The sequence below is a fragment of the Hyperolius riggenbachi genome, chromosome 2, assembly GCF_040937935.1.
Source record: "Hyperolius riggenbachi isolate aHypRig1 chromosome 2, aHypRig1.pri, whole genome shotgun sequence".
NCBI lineage: Eukaryota > Metazoa > Chordata > Amphibia > Anura > Hyperoliidae > Hyperolius > Hyperolius riggenbachi.
The window spans coordinates 437,310,358-437,335,580 of record NC_090647.1 but is presented as its reverse complement, the minus strand read 5'-3'; the positions used below and the strand labels follow the sequence as shown (position 1 = coordinate 437,335,580).

Here is a 25,223-nt window from a genome sequence, read left to right as displayed (position 1 = left end):
AACGGTGCGTGTTTTGCAGGTCACCTCCTGTATACACAGGTGTGGTAAGTAGTGCCTCAGCTACGTGGAATCCATATAACTTAGAAGACCCTAATTACCCCACCTGTGCATAGGAGAGGTCGCCTGCAAAACATGCACCATTGGGAAGTCACAAGGACATGTTTGAGAAATGCTGCTCTATGGGATTCAGAGGCTGGGTTTCCATTTATGCAAAAACGCAGCCTGTAGAAGTCTATGCAGAGCATCTGAATTTGTGGCCGGGGAAAAATATGAGGCCCTGCAGCATAATGCTTGCGTCACCCGTCCGAATCCCATAGCCGTGCATAGCGTGGCTAGAGGGATTTGGCTGCAAGACACGTCACAGCTGTGCTGGCATCTCATCTCGCAAGACGCAGTGGAAACGAGGCCAGAGAGTTTCCTCTGGAGCACTTTACATCTATGCACTGTTTTGTGTATACTTTCCATCCTGATTAATATGAGAATTTGAATTCAGTTCTAGGTGTTGGTGGACTTCATAGTGGCAACACGGCTTTGCAAGACCTTCAAATTCTCATGAAAGTATTAGTGTAAATATTTGTACTAATGTGTACTTAATAGACGGATAGAGGGCTACTTGCTACTCTCACTGCCTTTTCCCTACTGCTGCCTGGACGTCCCCCCCCCCCCCCCCCCCCATTCATAGGCACAGCGACCACATGTCACACAACCGACAGAGTGATGTGACACCATGTAAAAATGTCTGCACTCATTGCAATCCCATTCACTTTTACTGAATGGGGCTGTTCTGTACTCCAATGCAGCCAGCAGTGGTGCTGCCAGTGGGAACTGGCCCTTCAGTGTGCCTAAAACAAATTGGTATAATACCAATCCATGACTGCAATAGATTTTTTATTTATTTTTTTTTCCTCCTAAAAAAAGAAAAAGAAAAAGAAAAAAAAAAGTTTAATTCCTGCTAATGCTTAGGCCCCGTTCACACTTGCGTTTTGGCAAGTAAACGGACCGGATCCTGATCGGATCCTGACCTGATCCTGATCAGAAATGTACGGTTCTGATCCGGATCCGGTCCGTTTGTATCAGGCATGCATCAGGCTGCCATCCGGATCCGTGGGCAAAAAATAGCGAAATTTAAAAAAAAAATGTTGGGGTCAGCAGAAGGTGCACCTGTAGAATCAGGTTCCTCCGCTGTAGGCCTCACCTCCACCTCCGACATTCTGCCAAACAGCTCCAGCACGTCTGTCACTGCTGCTCCACTCCAGACATGCTTGGTCCATGTGTCCCCATCCGAAATGGCCGCTTGGATATGCATAGGAAGTGGGGTAGAACGTCAGGTTTTTGTAGGCAGTGTGTTCTGTGCCTTCCGTTCCCCATTGGTTTCTGTGTTCCTGATGGTGCTGTCAGGCTCAGGTCCGGCTCCGGTCCGGGTGCGTGGGCCGGAGAGCCGCACCCAAAAAATAGCGCATGTTGGAAAAGAATCCGTAGTCCGGATCCGATCCGGCTCCGTACTGTACGGAACGGACACGTGTGAACGTCCGCATAGCCTTTACATTGCTATGCGGAACGTACGTTCCGTTTGTACAGTATGCGGTCCGGATCAGATCTGGAAAATCCGGATAGCGAACGCTAATGTGAACCGGGCCTTACTGTTAAAAACGTAGGCAGAAGCATCTTGCATACATGTGATAGCAGCATGACAGCAGAAATACGCCGAGTATAGTGTCAGTTTACCCTGTAGAAGTCATGGGGATAGCTTCAAAGCATATTAAAGCAGACATCGGCACAGACTGCAGCTTGTTTACTATCACTATAATGTTGTTAAATAGTGCAGGTACATTGCATTTTTGATCAGTGCCTTATTTTAAACATACTTCAATATAACTATACAATCAGTTTATAGAGACTCTGAAGTCTCAAAAAAACTCAGTTTTTTTCCCCCTATTCCTCTTAAAGGGAAGGTTCAAGCACAATAAAAAAAATGAGTTTCACTTACCTGAGGCTTCTACCAGTACCATGCAGCCATCCTGTGCCCCCGTAGTCACTCATTGCTGCTCCAGTCCCCCGCTGGCAGCTTGCCGACCTCGGAGGTCGGCGGGCCGCATTGCATACATTTTTACGCATTCCTGCGGGTGCAGAAACATTAACACATACATTTTTACGTGTCACTGGTTCAATGCGTACATTTTTATGCATTGAACCAGTATTGCGTAAAATGTATGTGTTAATGTTCCTGCACTAGCGAGAATGCGTAAAAATGTACGCAATGCGTCCCGCCGACCTCCAAGGTCGGCAAGCCGCCAGCGGGGGACTGGAGCAGCAGTGAGTGACTACGAGGGCACAGGATGGCTGCATGGGGCTGGTAGAAGCCCCAGGTAAGTGAAACTTTTTTTTTTTTTTTTTATTTTGCTTGGACCTTCCCTTTAAAGGGAACTTAAACTGAGAAGGATAAGGATTTTTTTCTTTTAAAATAATACCAGTTGCCTGACTCTCCTGCTGATCCTGTGTCTCTAATACTTTTAGCCACATCCCCTCAACAAGCATGCCGATCAGGTCCTCTGACTGAAGTCAGACTGGATCAGCTGCATGCTTGTTTCAAGTGTGTGATTCATCCACTGTTGCAGCAAAGAGATCAGCAGGTCTACCAGGCATTCAGGCAACTGGTATTGTTGGAAAGGAAACATCCATACCTCTCTCAGTTAAGGTTCCCTTTAAGTATTCATGTCCCCCCTGAAACACTGCATCCCCACGGCTGAACGCTCACTTAATTCCAACCCCCCCCCCTCCCCGAAATCCCCCGGGGAAGATTTGGGCAGTGCTTCCGTGTCGAGGCAGAGCTTTGGGCTGTAGTTCTGCCTCTAATCCACATCAATCTGCGCTGATTGCCGCCTCTCCCCGCCCCTCTGTCTTCTTTCACTGAGAGGGGCGGAGAGAGGCGGTGATCAGCGCAGATTAACACGAATGGAGGCAGAGCTACAGCCCAAAGTTCTGTCTCTTTCGGGCAGCAAAATGCATGACTTTGAAAGTTGTGGATTTTTGCCCAGGGATTTTGGGGGAATAAGTGAGCGTTCAGCCACGGGGATGCAGCGTTTCAGGCGGGACATTAATACTTAAGAGTAATAGGAAATAAAACTTTTTTTTTTTTGGAGACTTCAGAGTCTCTCTTTAAAGCACTGGATGTCATTGTGAGACATAATAATTACATCAAAATAATAATTACCTGTCGGGTGGTCAACTTCCTAACATTTGATATCTTAACAAACCACCAAGAGGCAGGCGCTCACAGTTGTACACAATGTTGGCTTAGTGCTGGTAATTCATGTATCATAAAGAGTCCAATACACATCCCCCGTCAGTCCCCAAATGTCCACACAATATCTGCAGATTGTTGTTATCGCATCAAATTTCAATCCTCCTCTCAGAAGTCCATCAGTAAATACAAAGACAGAGCAGCCGTCACCTCACCCAAGTGAGTGCCACTCACCGTGTGTTAAGACCTATTACCAGGTCAAGATTCGCCTCTGGGACCGTTACAGGTCGTCCCCCACCGCTCCCGGCAGTCTCCCCTTCACTTCCAGTAGCTTCACCTTCCTCCACACTTGCACCTCAATAAAAACGCCTCAACATAGCGTAATACTGTAGCTTTAATTAAACATTTTTAAAAAACGTAGAGTTTTGTACACACGGGCTCTCCCCCGTATTGTTGGCCGGCTGGCATGCGCAATCCCTGCAGTTGGAGGGTCCTGACCGCCGCGCGCTCGGTTCCGCTCTCCTCCTTGCCCGGGACACGGGCGGGGCTTAGACGCGGAAGACACTCACGCAGTAACCCACGAACTGAGCGGCGTGTCCAGGGCAAGGAGGAGAGCGGAACCGAGCGCGCGGCGGTCAGGACCCTCCAGCTGCAGGGATTGCGCATGCCAGCCGGCCAACAATACGGGGGAGAGCCCGTGTGTACAAAACTCTACGCTCTTGATGCAACAGAAACATTGTAAGTGCAATTGTTTTTTAAAAAATTTTAATTAAAGCTACAGTATTACGCTATGTTGAGGCGTTTTTATTGAGGTGCAAGTGTGGAGGAAGGTGAAGCTACTGGAAGTGAAGGGGAGACTGCCGGGAGCGGTGGGGGACGACCTGTAACGGTCCCAGAGGCGAATCTTGACCTGGTAATAGGTCTTAACACACGGTGAGTGGCACTCACTTGGGTGTGGTGACGGCTGCTCTGTCTTTGTATTTACTGATGGACTTCTGAGAGGAGGATTGAAATTTGATGCGATAACAACAATCTGCAGATATTGTGTGGACATTTGGGGACTGACGGGGGATGTGTATTGGACTCTTTATGATACATGAATTACCAGCACTAAGCCAACATTGTGTACAACTGTGAGCGCCTGCCTCTTGGTGGTTTGTTTACATTATTGAAAGAGGTGGCGACCCGGTTTGTGTAACAATTATATTGGATCTTTTAAAAGGGGCCAGTGCCAGCGCGAAGTGTGTTTTGTCTATATTTGATATCTTAGATATAGAAAAAACTCTTGTGAGAAAGGAATAAGGCTTTCAAATATATTCTTTATAATAATGAATCATGTCTGACAGAGTTCAACTGCCTCGATCTTTTTAATAGTTTATTTTTGTTTGCAATTAGTTATAAAATGTATAAGGCTGGATTCACAGTGGTCCATTGCATAAGGCATGCATTATGAGTGTGAACTGCAATGGAGACTGGCCATAGACTTTAATACAAAGCCTACATGAAGCGAGTTAGAGTAACGCGATCAGTTACGGAGCAGTACTGTGAATTCTATGGGCAGTGATTTGACATGCAGAATTATTATACATGGCTGAGCGCTGTGAACTTAATTTCAAATTTTGTTACTTTCACACAATGTGTCTTTTGAGATTTAACTTGTCTGATAGCTCAGTAAAATTATTTAACAAACACATCTGTTTTTTCAGCAGTTCCTCAGTGTCCAAGTCATGTTGGGACCAAATACCAGTTGAGACTGAGCCTGTGACAAATGAGGTCCAGGTAGACCCAAGCCTTCTTCCCTTAGTAACTGGTGAAGATGGAGAACAGGCGTTTAGATTTTATTGGCTGGATGCTTATGAAGATCAGTACAACCAGCCAGGTGAGTAGCACAACTTATTGACGTCTGCAAAATTCTTAACCATGTTCTAATTTTAACCGTTAAAAATGTAGGTTTACAGGACAACTGAAGCGAGAGGGATATGGGGGCTGCCATATTTATTTCCTTTTAATTTATTTCCTTGTAATACCAGTTTTGCCTGGCTATCCTACCGATCCTCTGCCTCTAATACTTTTAGCCATACACCCTCAGTGTTCTCCCCAGAATTTTTTTCCAGCCGGGTGGCATGAAAAAGTAGCCGGGTGGGGCACAACCGGAGGAATGCAGGGCTGACGCAACGCTGCTTACAACATGGGAGGAGGAAACAAGCTGATGTCAGCCGGGTGCACACCAAAATTCGATGGGTGGAGCATCTGGCCAAAAGAGCCTGGGGAGAACACTTAGCCTCCATATGGCTCTCATGTCAGGTGTGCTTTAAGAAATACGCCATCTGTCTTAAAGGGGCTCAGCTGAAAATGGTAAAAAGATTTTTTGGAGGAAGCCCCAGGTATGCATAAATCTTTTTACTATTTTCAGCTCTGGTACACTTTAAAGTGAACAGTACTTTTTGTTTAATTTGCAGCTACAGAAATCCTTCTGACAGTGCAGGTGAAACAGACATCATATAGTTAACACATGTCCAGAGCTATACAGTTATATGTATTGCGCATCGTTAATGGTACCGATCGAACGCGATTATTCAGTCAATGTTTTTGGGGTTGATTCCTCTACCAATCATCTGATTGGTAAAGTTTTCCCTGCGGTTTGTGGACCCCATCCATTGTTTCCGGCTGAATGTATTAATTTGATCAAGAATTGTGTCGCATGTTCATGTGTACCAGATGCCCAATACATACAACTGTATAGCTCTAGACACGTGTTAACTATATGATGTTTGTTTCACCTGCACTGTCAGACGGATTTCTGTAGCTGCAAATAAAACAAAAAGCACTGTTCACTTTAAAGTGTACCAGAGCTGAAAATGGTAAAAAGATTTATACATACCTGGGGCTTCCTTCTAAAAATCTTTTTACTATTTTCAGAGTGGCTGAATAGAGTACTGGTTAAGGGCTCTGCCTTTGACATGGGAGACCAGGGTTCGAATCCTGGCTAGGGTCTGTACCTATTCAGTAAGGAGTTCAAGGCAAGACTCCCTAACACTGCAGGGTGGCCTCCTGAGCGCGCCCCAGTGGCTGCAGCTCTTGAGCGCTTTGAGTCTGACAGGAGAAAAGCGCTATATAAATGTTCGGATTATTATGTCTTAGGCCCAGTGCACACTGGGCGGATCCGCCGGCCGAATCCGCATGGCTCTTGCTGCACGTTTGCGGTTTGCTTAAAACCTCAAACCGCCGGTGTGCACCAGCCCCTAGAGATACATTAGCCACGCGGATGCGGCTGGCGGATCTCCTACAAAATCAGCTCAGTGTGCACCCGGCAAATATCGGCTCTCTGCTCCCAAAACCGCTAGCGTTTTGACGATCTGCTAGCGGTTTTGACGATCTTCTAGCGGTTTTGGTGTGCCCTGGACCTTACAGATCACACTGAGAAGCTGCAAATTCACACATGTATAAGAATTGTGTTTTTTTGTTGTTGTTGTGAAAATGCAAAGTGCATCATGGTCTGAAAGGACATGCTGGCCCCTGTGATTTCAAAGGCTTATTAGTGTATCCTTAGGGTTAAAAAAGGTGGGGGGAGGGGAGAATAAACGTTGGAACATATTTTTTTTTTTGTGTGCAAACTAACCTTACTGACTGAGGTCACAGCTGGCTGCCAGCTACAAGCCTTTTGCCTGTACCTGTCGGATCAGTAGGTTTTTTTCCCTTCAGTGCTGCTGTGCTGTCAGTGAGCTTCGTTCTCCAGGCAGCCAAAACATCCCCCTCTATGCAACCAGTCCGAAGCTGCTCCATGCGTCTTGTGACAGCCGGGGGAGGAGGTGAGTGAGTGCCTGCACTTCCCACTCCTCACTACAGTCTTCTAAACAGAAGTGCCACAGAGACGGCCAAGTAATTACGGATACACATTCAGAGGGGAGGGAGAGGGACAACTGACCTAGTGACGCAACTGTGAGGAGGAAAGGAGGCACCGAACTACAAAGCCAATAGGCCAAAGTTTGCCCAGCCCTGCCTTTATAGCCTCACAGGCACTAGAGTCCCTTGTTCCTGGAAGAGCATGCTGCAGTCAGATGGTCCCGCCTTCCGCCGAGCCAATAACTGTAAGCCTGCTGGAAAGCACGAGATCTCGTGCACAGAGGAGAGAGCCCAGTGTGTGATGCAGCCAGACGGGGGCTTATCTCAACTGGGCGGCCCGCCCACCTATTTGATCCTGGGGAGAACCCTGCACCCTGAACAAGCATGCAGGAGATCAGGTGTTTATTACACTATTGTTAAATCTGACAAGATAGCTGCATGCTTGTTTCTGGCGTTATTCGGGCAATACTGCAGCTAAATAGATCAGCAGGGCTGCCAGGCAACGGGTATCGCTTAAAGGAATACTATCGATTGACATTTTTTTCAATTGACACAGGAATTGTTTGGGAAGTGCTGCTAAGTACTGGTGTATACATTTTAGTAGCAACTTCTTTGTTTACTGTTAGCAAAATACATTTAAAGTTTACTGAAGACAAAACTGACGCTGACTGAGCCATGAGGAGAGGGGAAATTCCCCTCACACTTGATCAGTTAACTCTATGTGTAGCTCTGTGTGTGACAGAGAGACAGGACACAGGAGCTGCAGCTGTTGGGAGCTCTGCTTCTGACTGAAGTGTCTGAAGAGAGCAGAGGAAATGTAACGAATTGTCACAGCTTTTTCATATTGTTTTTGCTTTCAGAGTTTGATATGTTAGAGTTGCATATCAGGCTGTGCATTGAAGCAGACACCCCTTCTGCAATTGATTTGTCCCAATATAGCTAAATCCTACCCTCAATAAATTACAGCTTTTGCCTCTGATATTTAACATGAAAAGTAGAAAAATGTTTACACAGCTACTTAGACATTATTTGTACATTGTCATTTTAGAACACTTGGGTATAGATAGTATTCCTTTAACACGAAATAAATATGGCAGCCTCCATATCCCTCTCATTTCAGTTGTCCTTTTAAGTGATCTATGTCTCTCATGTTAATGACAAAAGGTTTTCTTGTGATGGTTATGCAGACAAATATTGATTTGTTGAACAGTTAACATTTTTCCTACAAATGGAAATCACACTTCTCAGCCACACGGAAGATTACTGACCTCAAATTAGTTATCAGAACTGAGCAATCAGACTGTAGAGAAACTGCCATTTAGAGTTATGGGTTCTGAAAGTAACGTTGAACTGAAAATAATCTGAAATAAACCATTGTATTTTTAGTCCTACTCCTTTATAGGACTTTCCTAAAAGCCCTCAGTTTTACTTTGTGTTTAAAAGACAAAAAAGTACCGTATTTTTCGGACTGTAAGACGCACCTGACCATAAGATGCACCTAGATTTAGAGGCCAAAAACCAGGGGAAAAAATATATACTCAACCTGGTGCCTTCATGATGCAGGGGTGTCTTGTGAATCTTCTCCCCCTATTCCCCCCCAATTATTATGCCCCCCCATGTACTACTTGTGGTGGTCTTGTGCCTTATATGTCCCCCTTATAACTCTTGTGTCCTCCTCTGTCCCCCTTGTGTCATCCTTGTGTCCCCAATGCCATCCTCTTCCCCCTTGTGTCATCCTCTGTCATCCATGTGTTCTCCTTTGTGTCCCCCTTATGTCATCTTGTGTCCCTCTTGTGTCATCCTCTGTCCCTCTTGTGTCATCCTCTGTCCCTCTTGTGTCATCCTCTGTCCCTCTTGTGTCATCCTCTGTCCCTCTTGTGTACCCCTCTGTCTCCACTGTGTCATCTCTGTCATCCTTGTGCCCTCCTGTCCCTGCCTGTTCCCCTTTATCTCCATGTCCTCCTTTGCCCGACCTTGTGACCTCCTTTGTCATCATTTGTCCCTATTGTTACCTCCTAGGAGACTGGCAATATCGCCCTTTGGGATCCCCTAATGATTAATGTGCTGAGCTTAGCTCAGCTCCTTCCTCCCCAAAACCTGACAGAGAGCGCCTGAACACTGTGGCTGGCTGTCTCCGCATCCCCCGTCTACCAGCCACCATCCCCCTGCCTAATTCTGCCACTAACCCGCACACCAATCCGGACCGATGCTGAGGCTGTTAACTGGACCCTCTAGCACTGCAGGCGCGACCCTCGGATACCGCAGCCTGTATGCTCCAAGGAATTGCTTCTGACCGCGGCGCTGGATATCAGGCATGACATCGGAAAGACGGCAAAACAAGAGTGCGTGTACACACACACACACACACACACACACACACTTTTCAGGAAGAAAAAGTGCGTCTTATAGTCCGAAAAATACGGTAAGTCATTGTTTTTGTCGTTACCTCAGCTAAACGAGTGCGGGTGAACACTGTTTCATGCAGATGACAAAGATATCATTTAAGAGTGATCAACCCCCAGTCCATTCATAAGAATTGGAGTGTTTTTTTTTTTTTTTTTAATCCCTGGTGCCAGCATTTGGTGTTGGTCGCGTAAGTACTGAGGTAGATCCCGTCGTTACATTTTGGATTTAACAAGCATCTACAATATAGTTGCTTTTGATGGCGTTGTTTGAACACCAGCAATTGCTCTCAAACTCCATTAAACACCTCGACTATCATTTGGAGGAGGGAGTAACAACCGGTGGAACCACAATGAACTTCTACAGAAAATGACCAAGCCTAGGACAACAGTGGGAAGAATGGACACTGCGATTGAGCTGGGAAACCTGGTCAAGCAGGGGCAGCACACCCAGCTATTTGGGACACAACCAGAATTGTGCATGGTAGGAAACGTGTCCACTTCTACGTCAATTATACTGACTGCAGTGCTGGGACCAAAGACAAAATGGGTAAGTGCATTGTGGTAGGCACATGACCGTGTCGGGAACAGGCTGATTCGAGAGACACAGCACAGACAAGATAGTAGAGGGGGCTAGACTGGATAGAGACATACTGTATTCACCCTCACTGCCCAACCTCCCTGGGGTACAGGGCATACAGTACTTCATCCTGTATGACAAGGCCCCCCCATGTGCAAGACCTGCACTACTTCATCCTGTATCACCTTTACTTGCCACCCACCCTATGTGCAAAGCATACAGTACTTCATCCTATATGACATGCACCCTTACCCCCCCTCCCCCCACCCCCCCCCAAAACCTCCTCACACCCATGGTGTAACGTATACGGTACTGATGCCTGAATGACATGCACCCCTCACCACCCTCCATATTTGCACACCATATGTACTACAAATTATGACGTAGACTGAATAACAGTTTTATTTGCATTATTAGTATGCGAAATGTGGAGTGGAATTCTATGCTACAGTAATGGTACAACCACTTGTCTGAATTGGAGCAAACACCACATAGGTGGAATATAAAGTGGTTCCTTATTAGTTTGTTGCCACCAGTTAGACTGCTTTCTGTTGTGGTTTTAAAAAAAAATAAGTTTGTGAAAATCACATACCTTACTCTGAGTATTATCCAACCTACCTTTCTCCAATATACATAATTAGCTACCTTGATAATTACAATGTACCAACTTATGTATTTACTTAAAATATACTATATGTAACTACCTAACCCATACTATACCCATACTGTTCCTAACTAGGCTTATAATCTTATCTAATGAGCAAACATAACTCCCCAAAAAATAATATGCATCTTAAAAAAACAATTTGTGTAAAACGAAGTATCTATGTTGCTTTGTCTTACAGCAAAACTCTTGAAAAAAAATTGGAAGTCGGTTAGAGACCGATTCAACCAAGATGGAAAGCACAGCTGGGAATCGAGGAGTGGACAGGCACCCAGTCACTACCGACTCCACCCTTTATATGCAGAGTTGTCATCTCTTCAGAAGTCCGTGGAAAGGAGAAAGTAAAACATAATGCTATAACTCATTTATAGTTTATTTCCCTTTCCTTCCACTTGCTTGTTTTACTTTAACCCCCTTTGGATTTCTGTGTTGCAGAACTACTAGCAATGTTACAGGACATGTGACTGAAGAGCCCGAGAAGGAGGCAGACCTGGACTCCACCAATCGTTCTGTATGCTCATTATCAGAAGTGAGAGACCCAAAAGAAGTGTCAGATGACATTCCTTCACCTCTGGCCCTCAGCACACAGTCTGCTGCATCTACACAGTCTACTTCCTCTAGGGCTAGATCACCCATTCTACCTTCCCCTAAAAGAACACTGGCAAAACCTGTCCAGCAACCTAATCCCCAGGCAGTTAATAATTCTGGGGTCCTAACAATGATCAAAGATGTAGGAAAATGTATACAGCCAAAAGATTGTCTGTGCTCTTTTTTTCAGGCACTAGAAAAAGAGGCAAGAGATGTAGCAATGGAAAATGTGGATGACATGAAGCAAGAGTTGTTTAAAATAGTCATGCAGTTTAAAAAAGTGCCATCTCCAAAGTAGACATGGCTTGTTCAAATGCAGAAGAAACCAAGGCCACTGTATTAGACGCTAACGCCACCAAATTATCCACCTTCAGCCAGGAACTACACGCAGATGTTACGCTGTTCCCCAACAAGCTGGTATCCCTATGACCCAACTCAACCATTCAGTGGCTATGACGCAAATGAGCTATTCCAGGCTCAGCCTACTGCTCCATCAAGGGCGCCACCAGCAAGTAATAGAGGTGTAAAGTCAAGCACAGCAGAGGCCATTGGATCTTCCATAGCTATGGCGTTCTACTTTTACTATTGATAATGTTTGTTATTGTTTTGTTGTTAATTCCTCCTTTGAGGTAATTGAAGATGCATTCTTGTTTTTTATGTTTTCTTTTTGCACGCTCTATCTTTTAACAGGCACTTCTTGTTTACGCTCTGTTCCATGTCTGCTCCCTTTGTGTTCAACTATTCTGCCATGTTTGACCGGTTCTAAGATTGTCCATCTCCTCATGGTTGGATTCTCTGTTTAGCCTTTGGCCAGGCATACTGTGTGATCAAAAATCTATTAACCCTTCGCACTCTCACATGCAAATGTTCAAACAAATGCATTCACAGATTCACTCATCCAGGCACAACTGTTATCCCTACAGCTAAGTTAAAAGCCGGGGTTTTAGTTCACAGAAGAATGCATTCTTATGCTTAGTCACCTATACTGCGCAGAAGTACCCAGGTAAACATAGGTGTCCTAACTCTGGCCCTGTAACATGCATAGTGCAGACATGCAAACACATTCATCCTCTCCTGGGACAGATAGTGCATCTTACCAATCACAGGGATAACAGTTGTGCCTGGATGAGTGAATCTGTGAATGCATTTGTTTGGACATTTGCATGTGAGAGTTCGAAGGGTTAATAGATTTTTGCTGTTTTCTAGCCACACCCCCTTCAGCACCTCCCTTTCCTTAACTTATTTAAAGAGACTCCGTAACCAAAATTGCATCCTGTTTTTTATCATCCTACAAGTTCCAAAAGCTATTCTAATGTGTTCTGGCTTACTGCAGCACTTTCTGCTATCACAGTCTCTGTAATAAATCAATGTATCTTTCCCTTGTCAGACTTGTCAGCCTGTGTCTGGAAGGCTGCCAAGTTCTTCAGTGTTGTGGTTCTGCTATGAATTCCCTCTTCCAGGCCCCTCTATGGACACTGCCTGTGTATTATTTAGATTAGAGCAGCTTCTCTCTTCTCTCTCATCTTTTACAAGCTGGATAAATCGTCCTCTGAGCTGGCTGGGCTTTCACATACTGAGGAATTACAGACAAGGGCAACGCTGTTTGCTGGAAGAAAAGAGCAGCCTGAAACTTCAGTGCATGAGAGCTGCAGGGGGAGAGAAACACACAAATGATCTCTTGAGATTCAAAAGGAAGGGTGTATACAGCCTGCTTGTGTATGGATGTATTTTCTATGTGTGGACATACTGTACATCAACCTACTTCCTGTTTTGGTGGCCATTTTGTTTGTTTATAAACAAACTTTTTAAAACTGTTTCTAACCACTTTTAATGCGGCGAGGAGCGGCGAAATTGTGTCAGAGGGTAATAGGAGATGTCCCCTAACACATTGGTATGTTTACTTTTGTGCGATTTTAACAATACAGATTCTCTTTAATGTCCTAACTAGATGCGATGTGCCTGGATATATGTATTTTGTTCTGGTTACTGACAGCTGTGGCTAGGGTCTAATTCAGTGCACTCCTTCCTTCCCCTGTATGTGTTTGTCAGCATGCACACAGCTTATGTTGGTGTATGTGCATGGTGCACATGGATACATTGCGTTAGCTCCCTTGTGCGATTGGTAAGATGCACTATCTGTCCCAGGAGAGGACGTCAGGATGTGTGCTCCTAATCCATTGATAGGTTTGATGCAATGAATGTGTTTGCATGTCTGCACTATGCATGTTACAGGGCCAGAGTTAGGACACCTATGTTTACCTGGGTACTTCTACGCAGTATAGGTGACTAAGCATAAGAATGCATTCTTCTGTGAACTAAAACCCCGGCTTTTAATTTAGCTGTAGGGATAACAGTGGTGCCTGGATGAGTGAATCTGTGAATGCATTTGTTTGAACATTTGCATGTGAGAGTGCGAATGGTTAATAGATTTTTGCTGTTTTCTAGCCACACCCCCTTCAGCACCTCCCTTTCCTTAACTTATTTAATGTCCTAACTAGATGCGATGTGCCTGGATATATGTATTTTGTTCTTGATACTGTGTGATCAAACAGAGAATCCCCCGTGTGCTGATGGACTTTCTTGGGACCAGTAACATGTGGGAGAAATGGTGTCCCTATCCCATACCTGCTATCTTGAACTTGCTGAAAGATAACATTTGTTATGGAGACATGCTGTCAAACACTGCAATTTGTTATGCAGCAAGGCAGAGATGCATTTTTATTACGTGTTTTTAATAGTTTTTGTTAAAAAAAAAAATTGATACATTAAAAAAAACCCAGAAAACCCTTGTCTGTTTTAAGATTATTTTTATGGAGTACAATGTAAAGAACAATTGGTATGCTGCTGTTAATGTTTTTTGAAAAAAATATCTCTATCTATCTATCTATCTATCTATCTATCTATCTATCTATCTATCTATCTATATATATATATATATATATATATATATATCTACCTCTAAAGTGACAACATAACTAGGTTAGCATTGAGCTGTGTGTTAGACGAGTGAATATGGACAAGGGTACCCTATACCCTACCTTCTCTATAAGCTTGTTACAGGAGTTTTCTGGGAACGAGCCTATGGCTGTCAGCACTGACACCTGAAAAACTTGCCATTTGTCTGTTACATCCATATGTTTGATCATACAACACTTCTGAAACTAGCATATGAAATTTGTACTCACTTCATAACAATTCAACAAGACATTGCCCATACTCAGTCTAGTGAATACATCAATCCTGTTTTTCCAAAGAGACATGTAGAATTGTTATAGCAGTTAACACTATATCTATGTCAGCCTCAGGAAGTTCTGTGAGGAAACCTATGGATAACAATACATTACACCTGACAAGTCTGTCCACTATTTCAACGGACAGCTGACCTTAGAGGGATGTGGAGGCTGCCTTATGTATTTGCTTTTAAACAATGCAGATGACTGACTGTCCTGCTGATCCTGTGCCTCTAATACTTTTAGCGGAGACCCCAAACAAGCATGCATATAAAAGGTTTCTAACAAAAATCTAACAAGATTAGCTGTGTTCTTGTTTAATTTGTGTGATTCAGAAACTACTGGTGCATAAAAGATCTGCAGGATGGAAGTCTACTGGTATTGTTTAAAATGCGATGTATATGGCAGCCTCCATATACCTCTCAATCAGTTGTCCTTTAAGATTCAGATTTTCTTGTTTTTTTATAATTTGCCATGTGACAGAACACACATCCAGAACCTCCTGAAATATGAGTGTGTGTGTGTGTGTGTATAGTGTAAGGTATCAGGTCTACATGGCTATTTTGACAACCACGAAAACCAGGATAATAGAAAATGGACAAACGTGCCACTTGACCAGTTGTGACCTCCATATGCTTGTTCTCACTGCCACAAGCATATGGGCATGGTAGAACGAATATTTTCTGACTATGGACAAAGAGCCATGTTCAGTTATCACTACAGGTTCTCGAATATCTTTACACATGATTCACTAGGTAGTTGAATAAACAAGACCATGGATGTCGTAACTGTGAAAAGCAAAAATGGAGGTACACACCAAGGCCCATATGCAATTCACTTTTTCACCTGAGTTTTCTCCTAAGAGATACATTTTCATCTTGTTTTTAAAATAACTTTTCAGCATTTTGCAAGTGAAAAAGTACCAAAATGTAGTTGTAAACTACTATCAAAATTATTTTGAGTAGTTTCTTGCTTGCTGGTGCTTTCAAAGGCATTTTATTTAGGAGCTGTAAAAATATCACCTAGGAGAAAACTGGGGTGAAAAAGTGAATTGCATATGGGCCCAAGAAAGAGAAGGCAAACATTTTCTTTAAATTAGACAATTAGATTTTCTTCTACTGCCAAGGAGATTCACCAGCTGGAGGCACAAAATAATTGGCAAAGTTTGGCAAAGCTGAACCAGCTTCAGAAGGTCTGTGAAGAAAGAGGCAGGAGAGATCTGAGAAGCTTTCATCCCAAATGTTCACACAGGTGTCCTGCACAATTCCCTGCACTGTTGATCTGCGTTATCTGAATTGGTAACGTAAATAGGCAAATATTTCACCAGTACTGAGGAACCCACAAAAAAGTGTATACCATTGTCTGTCTGTATTATGTTCGCCATATTTGTTTCTTACTTTGTACAGTGCCAAGGAATATGTTTAGGCGGTTTATAAATCAATATGTTAATCTCATCATACCATATGTCAATTCAGGTACCCTTTAACATGAGTAAGAAGGGAACACAAGCTAGTTCTATGTAGGATTGGGGACTGTGTATACACATTATCTCTTCTTACCTGTCCTCTCAGAGCCCCCGTAAAGTACACCTACATGGTGGTTGGCCCAGACTCTTCCTCGATCCTCTTACAACCCACCATTCCAGCAAAGAGTCCTTCTAAACTTATTTGACTCACACCAGTTGAATATGTTTAATCTGACCATGTGCATCCAGACTGGACATGCTGAGTAAGGTTTGCTCATGCCCAGTAGAACAAACCCACTCATGCATGACACTGTTCTTTTGTGCATGAGTGCTTTGCTCTTTTGGGCAAATGCAGACGTCATTCCCATATGCCTAGTCAGCATGCATTCGTCTTCAGCTGTAAGAAACTTATTTAACTGGTTCAAGACAAATTTAGAGAGACCATTTTAGGGACAGTGGGCTGTAAAAAGAATAGGAAGAATTTGGACCATTCGGAAGCTTCCTGTTACCAAGGTTATTTAACTTTTTTTTTTTTTTTTTTTCCAATGCTTCAAGTGAGTGTACTTTAACCTCCTTGGCGGTATGAAAAATACCGCCAGGAGGGAGCGCAGCAGTTTTTAAAAAAAAAAATTTTTTTTTAATCATGTAGCGAGCCGAGGGCTCGCTACATGATAGCCGCTGCTGAGCGGCATCCCCCCGCCCGCTTCGATCGCCTTCGGCGATCTCCGATCAGGAAATCCCGTTCATAGAACGGGATTTCCTGGAGGGCTTCCCCCGTCGCCATGGCGACGGGGCGGGATGACGTCACCGACGTCACTGACGTCGGCACGTCATTGGGAGTCCCGGGCCACCCCTCGGCGCTGCCTGGCACTGATTGGCCAGGCAGCGCTGGGGTCTGGAGGGGGGGGGGCCCGCGCCGCAGCAGATAGCGGCGATCGGGCAGGGGCCGGCGGCGATCAGAGTGCTGGCGCAGCTAGCAAAGTGCTAGCTGCGTCCAGCAAAACAAAAATTATGAAAATCGGCCCAGCAGGGCCTGAGCGGCACCCTCCGGCGGCTTACCCCGTGTCACACACGGGGTTACCGCCAAGGAGGTTAAATCACATCTCAGCTGTGCCAAAACTTTAAAGTGTAACTGTCGGGCATAAAATAAAAAATCAATTCTTTATTTTTATCTGGTAAACAAGAAATACAGATTTAAACTGTAACGATCGGTGTAACACAGAGAGGGTCTGATTACCGGTGATCTGCAGTATCACCGAGAATGTACAATATACCCGATTATCGATGATCTGCAGTATCACCGATAATCAGATATATCTTCTAACCTCTGGACACCTGAGAGATGAGTGTTTGGTGCAACAGTAATACTTTGAGGAAAGCACCCGTAAGATAGGTGCTAGACAATAAGAGCTACTGCTAAGGATCAGATTCCTTCCACAGGTCTGATGCTCCCCAAGGGGCGGAGCCAGGCTGAGACAGTAGGCAGGACAGAACGTGAGTGACACCAATGGGCAGTGTCACTAACAGATCTGTGAACTATCTCTTAACACGGACAGATACAGTACAGAGACAGGAGACAGATGCAGAATCCTGGGACTAGCAGAGTTTGGCAGCAAGGTATCAGAAAGACAAAGGTACAGAATCAGAGATCAGAAGAATGGTCAGGAAGGCAGAAGGTCATAACAGATAATCAACAATGCCTAAGCTTGAGTGTGAGCTCCAAGATTCTCACACTCCAGGGACTAGACTAGATAATAACAATAATACAGATGGTACTGAATTCCTAGACTAAGGTGTGAGTTCCTTGGCCATCAACACCTTGGAAACTGGTCTAGATAATAATACAGATAATAACAGAATTTCTAGGCTAAGGTGTGAGCTCCGTGATCATCAACACCTACGAAACTGTCTAATAAACAGATACTGACAAGGTCAGAGTGCTACCACGTAGTGAACGCCAGACACCAGATGAATGACCAGCACCCAGTATATATACACCAGCGCTCTCCAGCGCCTCCCCTAAGTGCTGGACCAATGAAAGTATCTGAAATTGTCAGCTGACCCCCTTCTGACTGCCATAAAGGCCCTGCCTCTCTGTGCGCGCGCGCATCCTCCTAAACCAGTGTGGACTATCAGTCCCAGCCACACCAGTCATGTGTTGTAATGTTTCTGCTGTGTTGGATGCGGAATCCGCCGCACCGCTGTCCATGCGTGTGGCGTTTTCTCCGCATTACTGAGAGGAGCAGGCCTATGCGTGCAACTTGCCGCATTGGACGCGGAATCCGCCGCCCTGTTGCTTGAGCATGCGGCGGTTTCTCCGCGCTCAGACTGCGCGCCAGCTGCCATGTTGAACGCGGAGTCAGCCGCCTTACTCTGAGTATTAGCGGCGGCTTTTCCGCGTTTCCTCACATGAACTAGGCAATCCAAAAGTTAAAATCACTATTACTTTTCTTGTTGATGAATGATCATTCCCCACTTTACCTGACTCTTATTTGGTACACACAAAATTTGGTACACAAAAAGGAAGTTGCAGGGCATGCTGGGTTGTCATCTTTTGCTTCTCTACTTCTACTTCTCTACTAGAGAAGCAAAAAAGGACAACCCAGCATGCCCTGCAACTTCCTTTTTGTGTACCAAATTTTGTGTGTACCAAATAAGAGTCATGTAAAGTGGGGAATGATCATTCATCAACAAGAAAAGTAATAGTGATTTTAACTTTTGGATTGCCTAGTTCGCATCCGTATTTCTTGTTTACCAGATAAAAATAAAGAATTTATTTTTTTATGCCCGACAGTTACACTTTAAAATGAAAACCCTGGAGGGCCAGAGCACTTACTTCACTCTTCCTGCTGCTTATAGTTTTCATTGTCTCTCCTGTTCCATGGAAGTTCAGAGTATTGAAGTAGTGCAGTTGAATTGGGCATTTGAGTTTCGAACAGTGCATTACCTGTGAAAGAAAGGGCTTGCACAAGCCCTTTCTTTCACAGGTAATGCACTGTTCGAAACTCAAATGCCCAATTCAACTGCACTACTTCAATACTCTGAACTTCTAAAGTCTTGCTTAAAGGGAACTTAAACTGAGGGATATGTTTCCTTTTAAACAATACCAGTTGCCTGACTCTCCTGCTGACCAATTTGCTGCAGTAGTATCTGGAACTCGCACCTGAAACAGGCATGCAGCTAATCCAGTCTGCCGTCAGTCAGAGCACCTGATCTGCATGCTTGAGTGGCTGTGGCTAAAAGTAATAAACACAGGATTAGCAGGAGAATTAGGCAATTGGTATCACTTAATAGGAAAAATCCATATCCTTCTCAGTTTAGGTTCCCTTTAGCAGAAGTGCTGATCTCATCTGACCTGGGAATGAAACTGGCATGCTTTTGTTGAAGCAAATTGATATGGTACATATGTAGGCACTATGTATTTGATGTTATATGCAGAAGTGTATATTTGGCATACATGTGAAAAGCTTGCTTGAATAAAATGGAATTTCTGCCAGCAGTATTTCCACGTAATGCTTACACGCAGATTAGGTTAACGGACATCCAGCCAGTGTTCTATATAGACTGTGGCTGGAACATAACCTTGTGAACTGGAGTTGCAGTTTCTAATTACAGTTGTTTGATGTGTGGTAAAAGGATTAGTTCTTTTAATGTGTAAAATTAACAAACTTATAAACAAATTAATCACCTCAGTACTGACTTGTAAACCCCCCCCCCTTGAGAACTCCAGAGCAGTGTTGACGTTTTAGCCATTTCCCTATTTAATCAGAATTAACTTTATCACTACTAAGTGTACCCGAGGTGACATGAGAGAGTGTGCACAGTGCAGAGCTGTAGATCTCTGCAGCTCGTCCAGGGTCACCATGGGCCTCTTGACTGCATTTGTGAACAGCGCTCTCCTTATTTGGCCTGTGAGTTTAGGTAGACGGCCTTGTCTTGGTAGGTTTACAGTTGTGCCAAACTCCTTTCATTTCTGAATGATCGCTTGAACAGTGCTCCGTGGGATGTTCAAGGCTTTGGAAATCTTTTTGTAGCCTAAGCCTGCTTTAAATTTCTCAATAACTTGATCCCAGACCTGTCTTGTGTGTTCTTTGGACTTCACCGTGTTGTTGCTCCAAATATTCTCTTAGATAACCTCTGAGGCCCTCATAGAGTTGCTGTATTTGTACTGACATTAGATTACACACAGGTGCACTCTATTTAGTTACTAGCACTCATCAGGCAATGTCTATAGGCAACCGACTGCACTCAGATCAAAGGGGGGCGAATAATTATGCACACACCACTTTGCAGTTATTTATTTGTAAAAAATGTTTGGAATCCTGTATGATTCTCGTTCCACTTCTCACATGTACACTACTTTGTGTTGGTCTTTCATGTGGAATTCCAATAAAATTGATTCATGTTTGTGGCAGTAATGTGACAAAATGTGGAAACCGTCGAGGGGGCCGAATACTTTTGCAACCCACTGTATTAATAACCAGGCTTTTTTTTTATTTATTTTTTTGCTGCCTGAAAGAGTTAATTTTTAGACATGGAAGTGACAGTTTCTGTATTGTAGGTTCCTTGTTGGGAATATAGTAAACATCACTGATAAGCAAATTACAGCCATAAAGTTTTTCTGGCAGAATACAACTTCTGAGAGCAGGGGGAGATAAAATACATTAACTGTTGACCTTTTTCTAGTAGATTCGTAGGGGAGGAGAGCAAAGTTCCAGCTCTGCAAACATATTACTGGAGTAATAGAGATCATGCACAGTTCAAGAGGTGCAGAACAGTGGGTGAAAGCATATATGGTAATTGTGTTGCACAAGAGAGTGAGTAGCTCAACTCCACTGATAAGCAATATGGAGATTGGTAGCTCAACTCCACTGATAAGCAATATGGAGATTGGTATCTCCATATTGCTAAAAAAAAAAAGTAGAAATCCAGGTAATCTTCAAAAATAGAGTATATACCCTATCTAAGCAGGAACCTGTTGCACAACTACTGAAAAGGTATAGAGGAAGTAGTGTACTCCAATGTAAACCTAAACCGTAAACTAAAAGTGACATGCGACTGTACCTTCTTAGTGCCCTGGAGAGTTATTACGACCACGAGGCCTAGCCTCGAGCCAGTGTTAGACGACCTTCGGATATGTGAAATTGTGGGCCTTTCCATCTTCAAGGACACACAGTTTCACTGGGTGTAACATTGCATATGGAAGATGTGAATCTCGTTACTTGCATTTAGCAGCTGCAAATTTCGCTTGCTGGCCTTGTAGCTCCATGGTAAAGTCGGGATAAAAGGAAATAGTGGTGTTCTCATAAGTAATCCAACCTTTTTCTCGGGCAGCATGGAGAACGGCGTCTCAATCTCTGTAATTCAGCAGTTTAAACATAAGTTAGTAGTGGGGCTATGGGAAATGGTAGCTTGGGAGCCCATTTATTCTGTGTGCCCTTTCCACTATTAGAACCTTGGAGAATGCTTCTGCACCAAACAGGCAGGGAAACAAGCAAATCCTCAGTGAACTTTTCAGAATTAGACCCCTCTGCTTTTTCTGGCAGTCCTACAATATGAATATTAGAGCGGCGCAGCCTATTTTCTTGATCCTCTTGCCTGTCTGTTATGGCTTTAATCCCCCTTTGTGAAAAGCCCACCTCTATTGACAAGGGGCGCACAGCGTCTTCAAGGGAGCTGATTCTGTATTCTGTCTCGACCACGCGGCACTTAAGGCTATGTTAGGGCCTTTACACACTGCTGCACTTGCGCTGCGCTTTTAAAATCGCATGCATGTTTTAGTTACAAGGTCTTTTCAAAAATCATGAAAATCGTGAAGACCTGTACACACTGGTGCGATGCGATTTTTCTATTTTCATGAAGGCTTTGCAATTTAAAAATCTCATGTGATTTTAAAAACACAGCGCAAGTGCAGCAGTGTGTACAGGCCCTTAATCTTGCCGCAGGAAAGAGACATCAGACCGGAGTGAGTCTAGCGTTGTAGTAATGTTAGAGAGACTTGCCTGACAGGCGGTAATTGCCTATATTATTTGAACCAGAGTCAGCCGGCGTTGCTTGGAGGAGGAGGATTCATCATCTGAAGGAGGCTGCCATCTTGGGCCTGATTTTTCCATCCGTAATTTCTGCAGCTTAGCCGCTGAGTTGGAAGGCCTGGAGGACATCGTGGCACAGTGGTAAGTATGAAGGAGCGTTTCCCCCAGAGCAGAACAACAGAACGAGGAGGATTATACCGATCAGCATGCGGTCAGGAGAACGGAGGACGGGAGCTCACTCAGAACACGTCCTCACGCCATGCGCTTCCAGCCACGCCCCAGGAGTCGGAGCATAAATACAATTGTTTATCTCATCAGTTCATTTTCTCCTCGGGTTCACTTTAAGGCCTCTTGCACACTACATGCAATATATATATATATATATATATATATATATATTTTTTAATATAATACGACTTTGAATTCTGATTATAAAATGTAGCAGTATGCCTGATTCCCCCCCCCCCCCCCCACAATTTTTTTTTTTTTAATTTAAAAAATCGGATCGTATAAAAAATTGCAATCACATGTAGTGGGCAAGAGGCCTAAGACTTCTAAGTGGTGTAATACAGTACATAGCTTTTTATTTATTTTTTTATGGCAAGCATGTACTTCCAAAGATGCTGTTCTCTGCTATTTAAAGCTAAAAAGCCAAAAATAAATTTCTCAGTTTTTACCCGTTATAGTTTTTAGTAAAAAAAAAAATGCTACTGTGGAGAAAAACTTCAAATTGTATTGGGCCTTTTCTTCTGTTTATCACACAACTTAAATTCTGTTCCTATGACAACTTATGGTGATGATATATTATTCAAAAATAAAGGTGGGATTTTACTAGTGTGTACTTTTTACTTTGAACTGAGAAATGATGATGAAAGTATTTTTTAAATGGCAAACCTTAACCCTTTTGGGACTGGCCGCCTAACCCCCCCCCCCCCCCCCTTAAGGACCAGGCTTTTTTGCAAGGGGTAGGGGTTCAGGCAGCCGGATCCCTGTTAGGGCTTGCTGGGCTGTGTCCCCTGTGTGGCCAGGTGTCCCCCCCCCCCCCCCCCTGTAGCTGGCAGCCTTTAATCACCTCCCAAGCTCCAGCGATGAGCCGCAGTAGACCCCTCCTCTCCGGCCGGCATCCCCGCTCGTACTGATGATGTCCTCAAGCCGTGACCCGGCACTGACGTCAGAGCGAGCGGGGAAGCCGCCTAGAGCGGAGGGGAGTGCCGATCGTCGCGGGAACGTTAGGGAGGTGAGTGGATCCTCCTCTTTCTTCCACCGCCGCAGCTGTCACAGTGATCACTATGTTCCGCCGGCGATCATCGTGATCCGAAGCCATACGCAATGGCTTCTGATCACTGAAGGGAGATGTTAGCTGTCATATGACAGCTTCATCTCCCCTCTGGTGCACTCGATCGCGTCAGGAGCTGAAGCGGCAGGCGGCGTAGATCTTATGCCACATCAGGCTAGAACAGCCACAAGTGTGGCGTAGAATATAATAGAGGCGGTCCCCAAAAGGTTAAGGAGAAAGGGTTAAAGCACAACTGTAGTGAGAAGAATTTTGAGGCTGCCATATTTATTTCCTTTTAAACAATACTATACTACCTGGCAGCACTCCTGATCTATTCGGCTGTAGTAGTGTCTGAACACCACCAGAAACAAGCATGCAGCTAATCTAGTCAGATCTGCCAATAATGTCAGAAACGCGTGATCTGCTGCATGCTTGTTCAGGGTCTATGCCATAAAGTATGAGAAGCAAAGGATCAGCAGGACAGCCAGGCAACTGTTATTGCTTAAAAGGAAATAAATATGGCTGCCTCCATATTCCTCTCATTACAGTTGTCCTTTAAAGGAATACTGTAGAGGGTTTGGGGGAAAATGAGTTTAACTTATTCGGAGCTTCTAGTGGTCCCTTGCAGACATCCTTTGCCCGCGCAGCCACTCACTGATGCTCCGGCCCCGCCTCCAGTTCATTTCTGGAATTTCAGAGAATCTGTATTGTTAAAATCGCACAAAAGTACACATACCAGTGCGTTAGGGGACATCTCCTATTCCCCTCTGTCACAATTTCGCCGCTCTCCGCTGCATTAAAAGCAGTCAAAAACAGTTTTAAAAAGTTTGTTTATAAACAAACAAAATGGCCACCAAAACAGGAAGTAGGTTGATGTACAGTATGTCCACACATAGAAAATACATCCATACACAAGCAGGCTATATACAGCCTTCCTTTGGAATCTCAAAAGATCATTTGTGGGTTTACCTTCTGACCCCTGCAGCTCTCATGCACTGAATCGTGACAGGCTGAGATAGTTTCTTCCTGCAGACAGCTCTGCCTGTGTCTGTAGTTCCTCAGTATGTGTCAGCCAGCTCCTTTCACAGCCTAACAGAGGATGATTTTTATACAGCTCTCTTCTCTCACTGATATCAGAGAGCAGAGACGCTGCTGGCTTATGTAAATAACACACACACGGGAGTGTGCATAGAGGGGCCTGGAGGGGGGCATGCATAGCAGATCACACTGAAGAGTTGGCAGCCTTCCAGACACAGAGCGACAAGTCCGACAGGGGAAAGATGCATTGATTTATTACAGAGACGGTGATAGTAGAAAGTGCTGCAGTAAGCCAGAGCACATTAGAATAGGTTTAGGAACTTGTAGGATGGTAGAAAACAGGCTGACATTTTTGTTACAGAGTCTCTTTAAAGTCTGAAAAGCACTGCGCTTGCGTTGCCGTGTCCTCGTTCCGACGGATGTCACCAGGAGTGTACTGCGCAGGCACAGACCATACTGGGCTTGTGCTATACACTCCTGGTGACGTCAGTGGGGGCGAGGACACGGCAATGCAGGTGCAGTGGTTTTCAGACTTTAAAGTCTGAAATTCCAGAAGTGAACCAGAGGCGGGGACGGGAGCATTGGTGAGTGGCTGTGGGGGACCATTAGAAGCCCCGGGTAAGTTCAACTCATTCCCACCCCCCCCCCACCCCCCTACAGTATTCCTTTTAAAGAGACTCTGAATCATCTTTTTATTTCAAAACTCTCTTCAACCTTATTGCCCTCTCCACGCGTTTATCAGCGCCAGATCACTGCCTCCGCTCGCCCCCCTGTCTTCCTTCACTGAGAGGGGCGGGGGAAAGGTGGAGATACGCGCTGATTGACGCGTAAGGAGGCAGAGCTGCTAATGAAAGCTCTGCCTCC

The 25,223-nt window shown here is 44.5% G+C and overlaps 1 protein-coding gene across 1 annotated transcript in view; it reads left to right on the top strand.

Annotated features, from left to right (window-relative positions):
- POLA1 (DNA polymerase alpha 1, catalytic subunit) overlaps positions 1-25,223 on the top strand; it is a 463,756-nt gene that overhangs the window by 37,518 nt on the left and 401,015 nt on the right. The window contains 1 exon segment of the mRNA XM_068269965.1: positions 4,948-5,120. Coding sequence (XP_068126066.1) covers positions 4,948-5,120 — 173 coding nt within the window.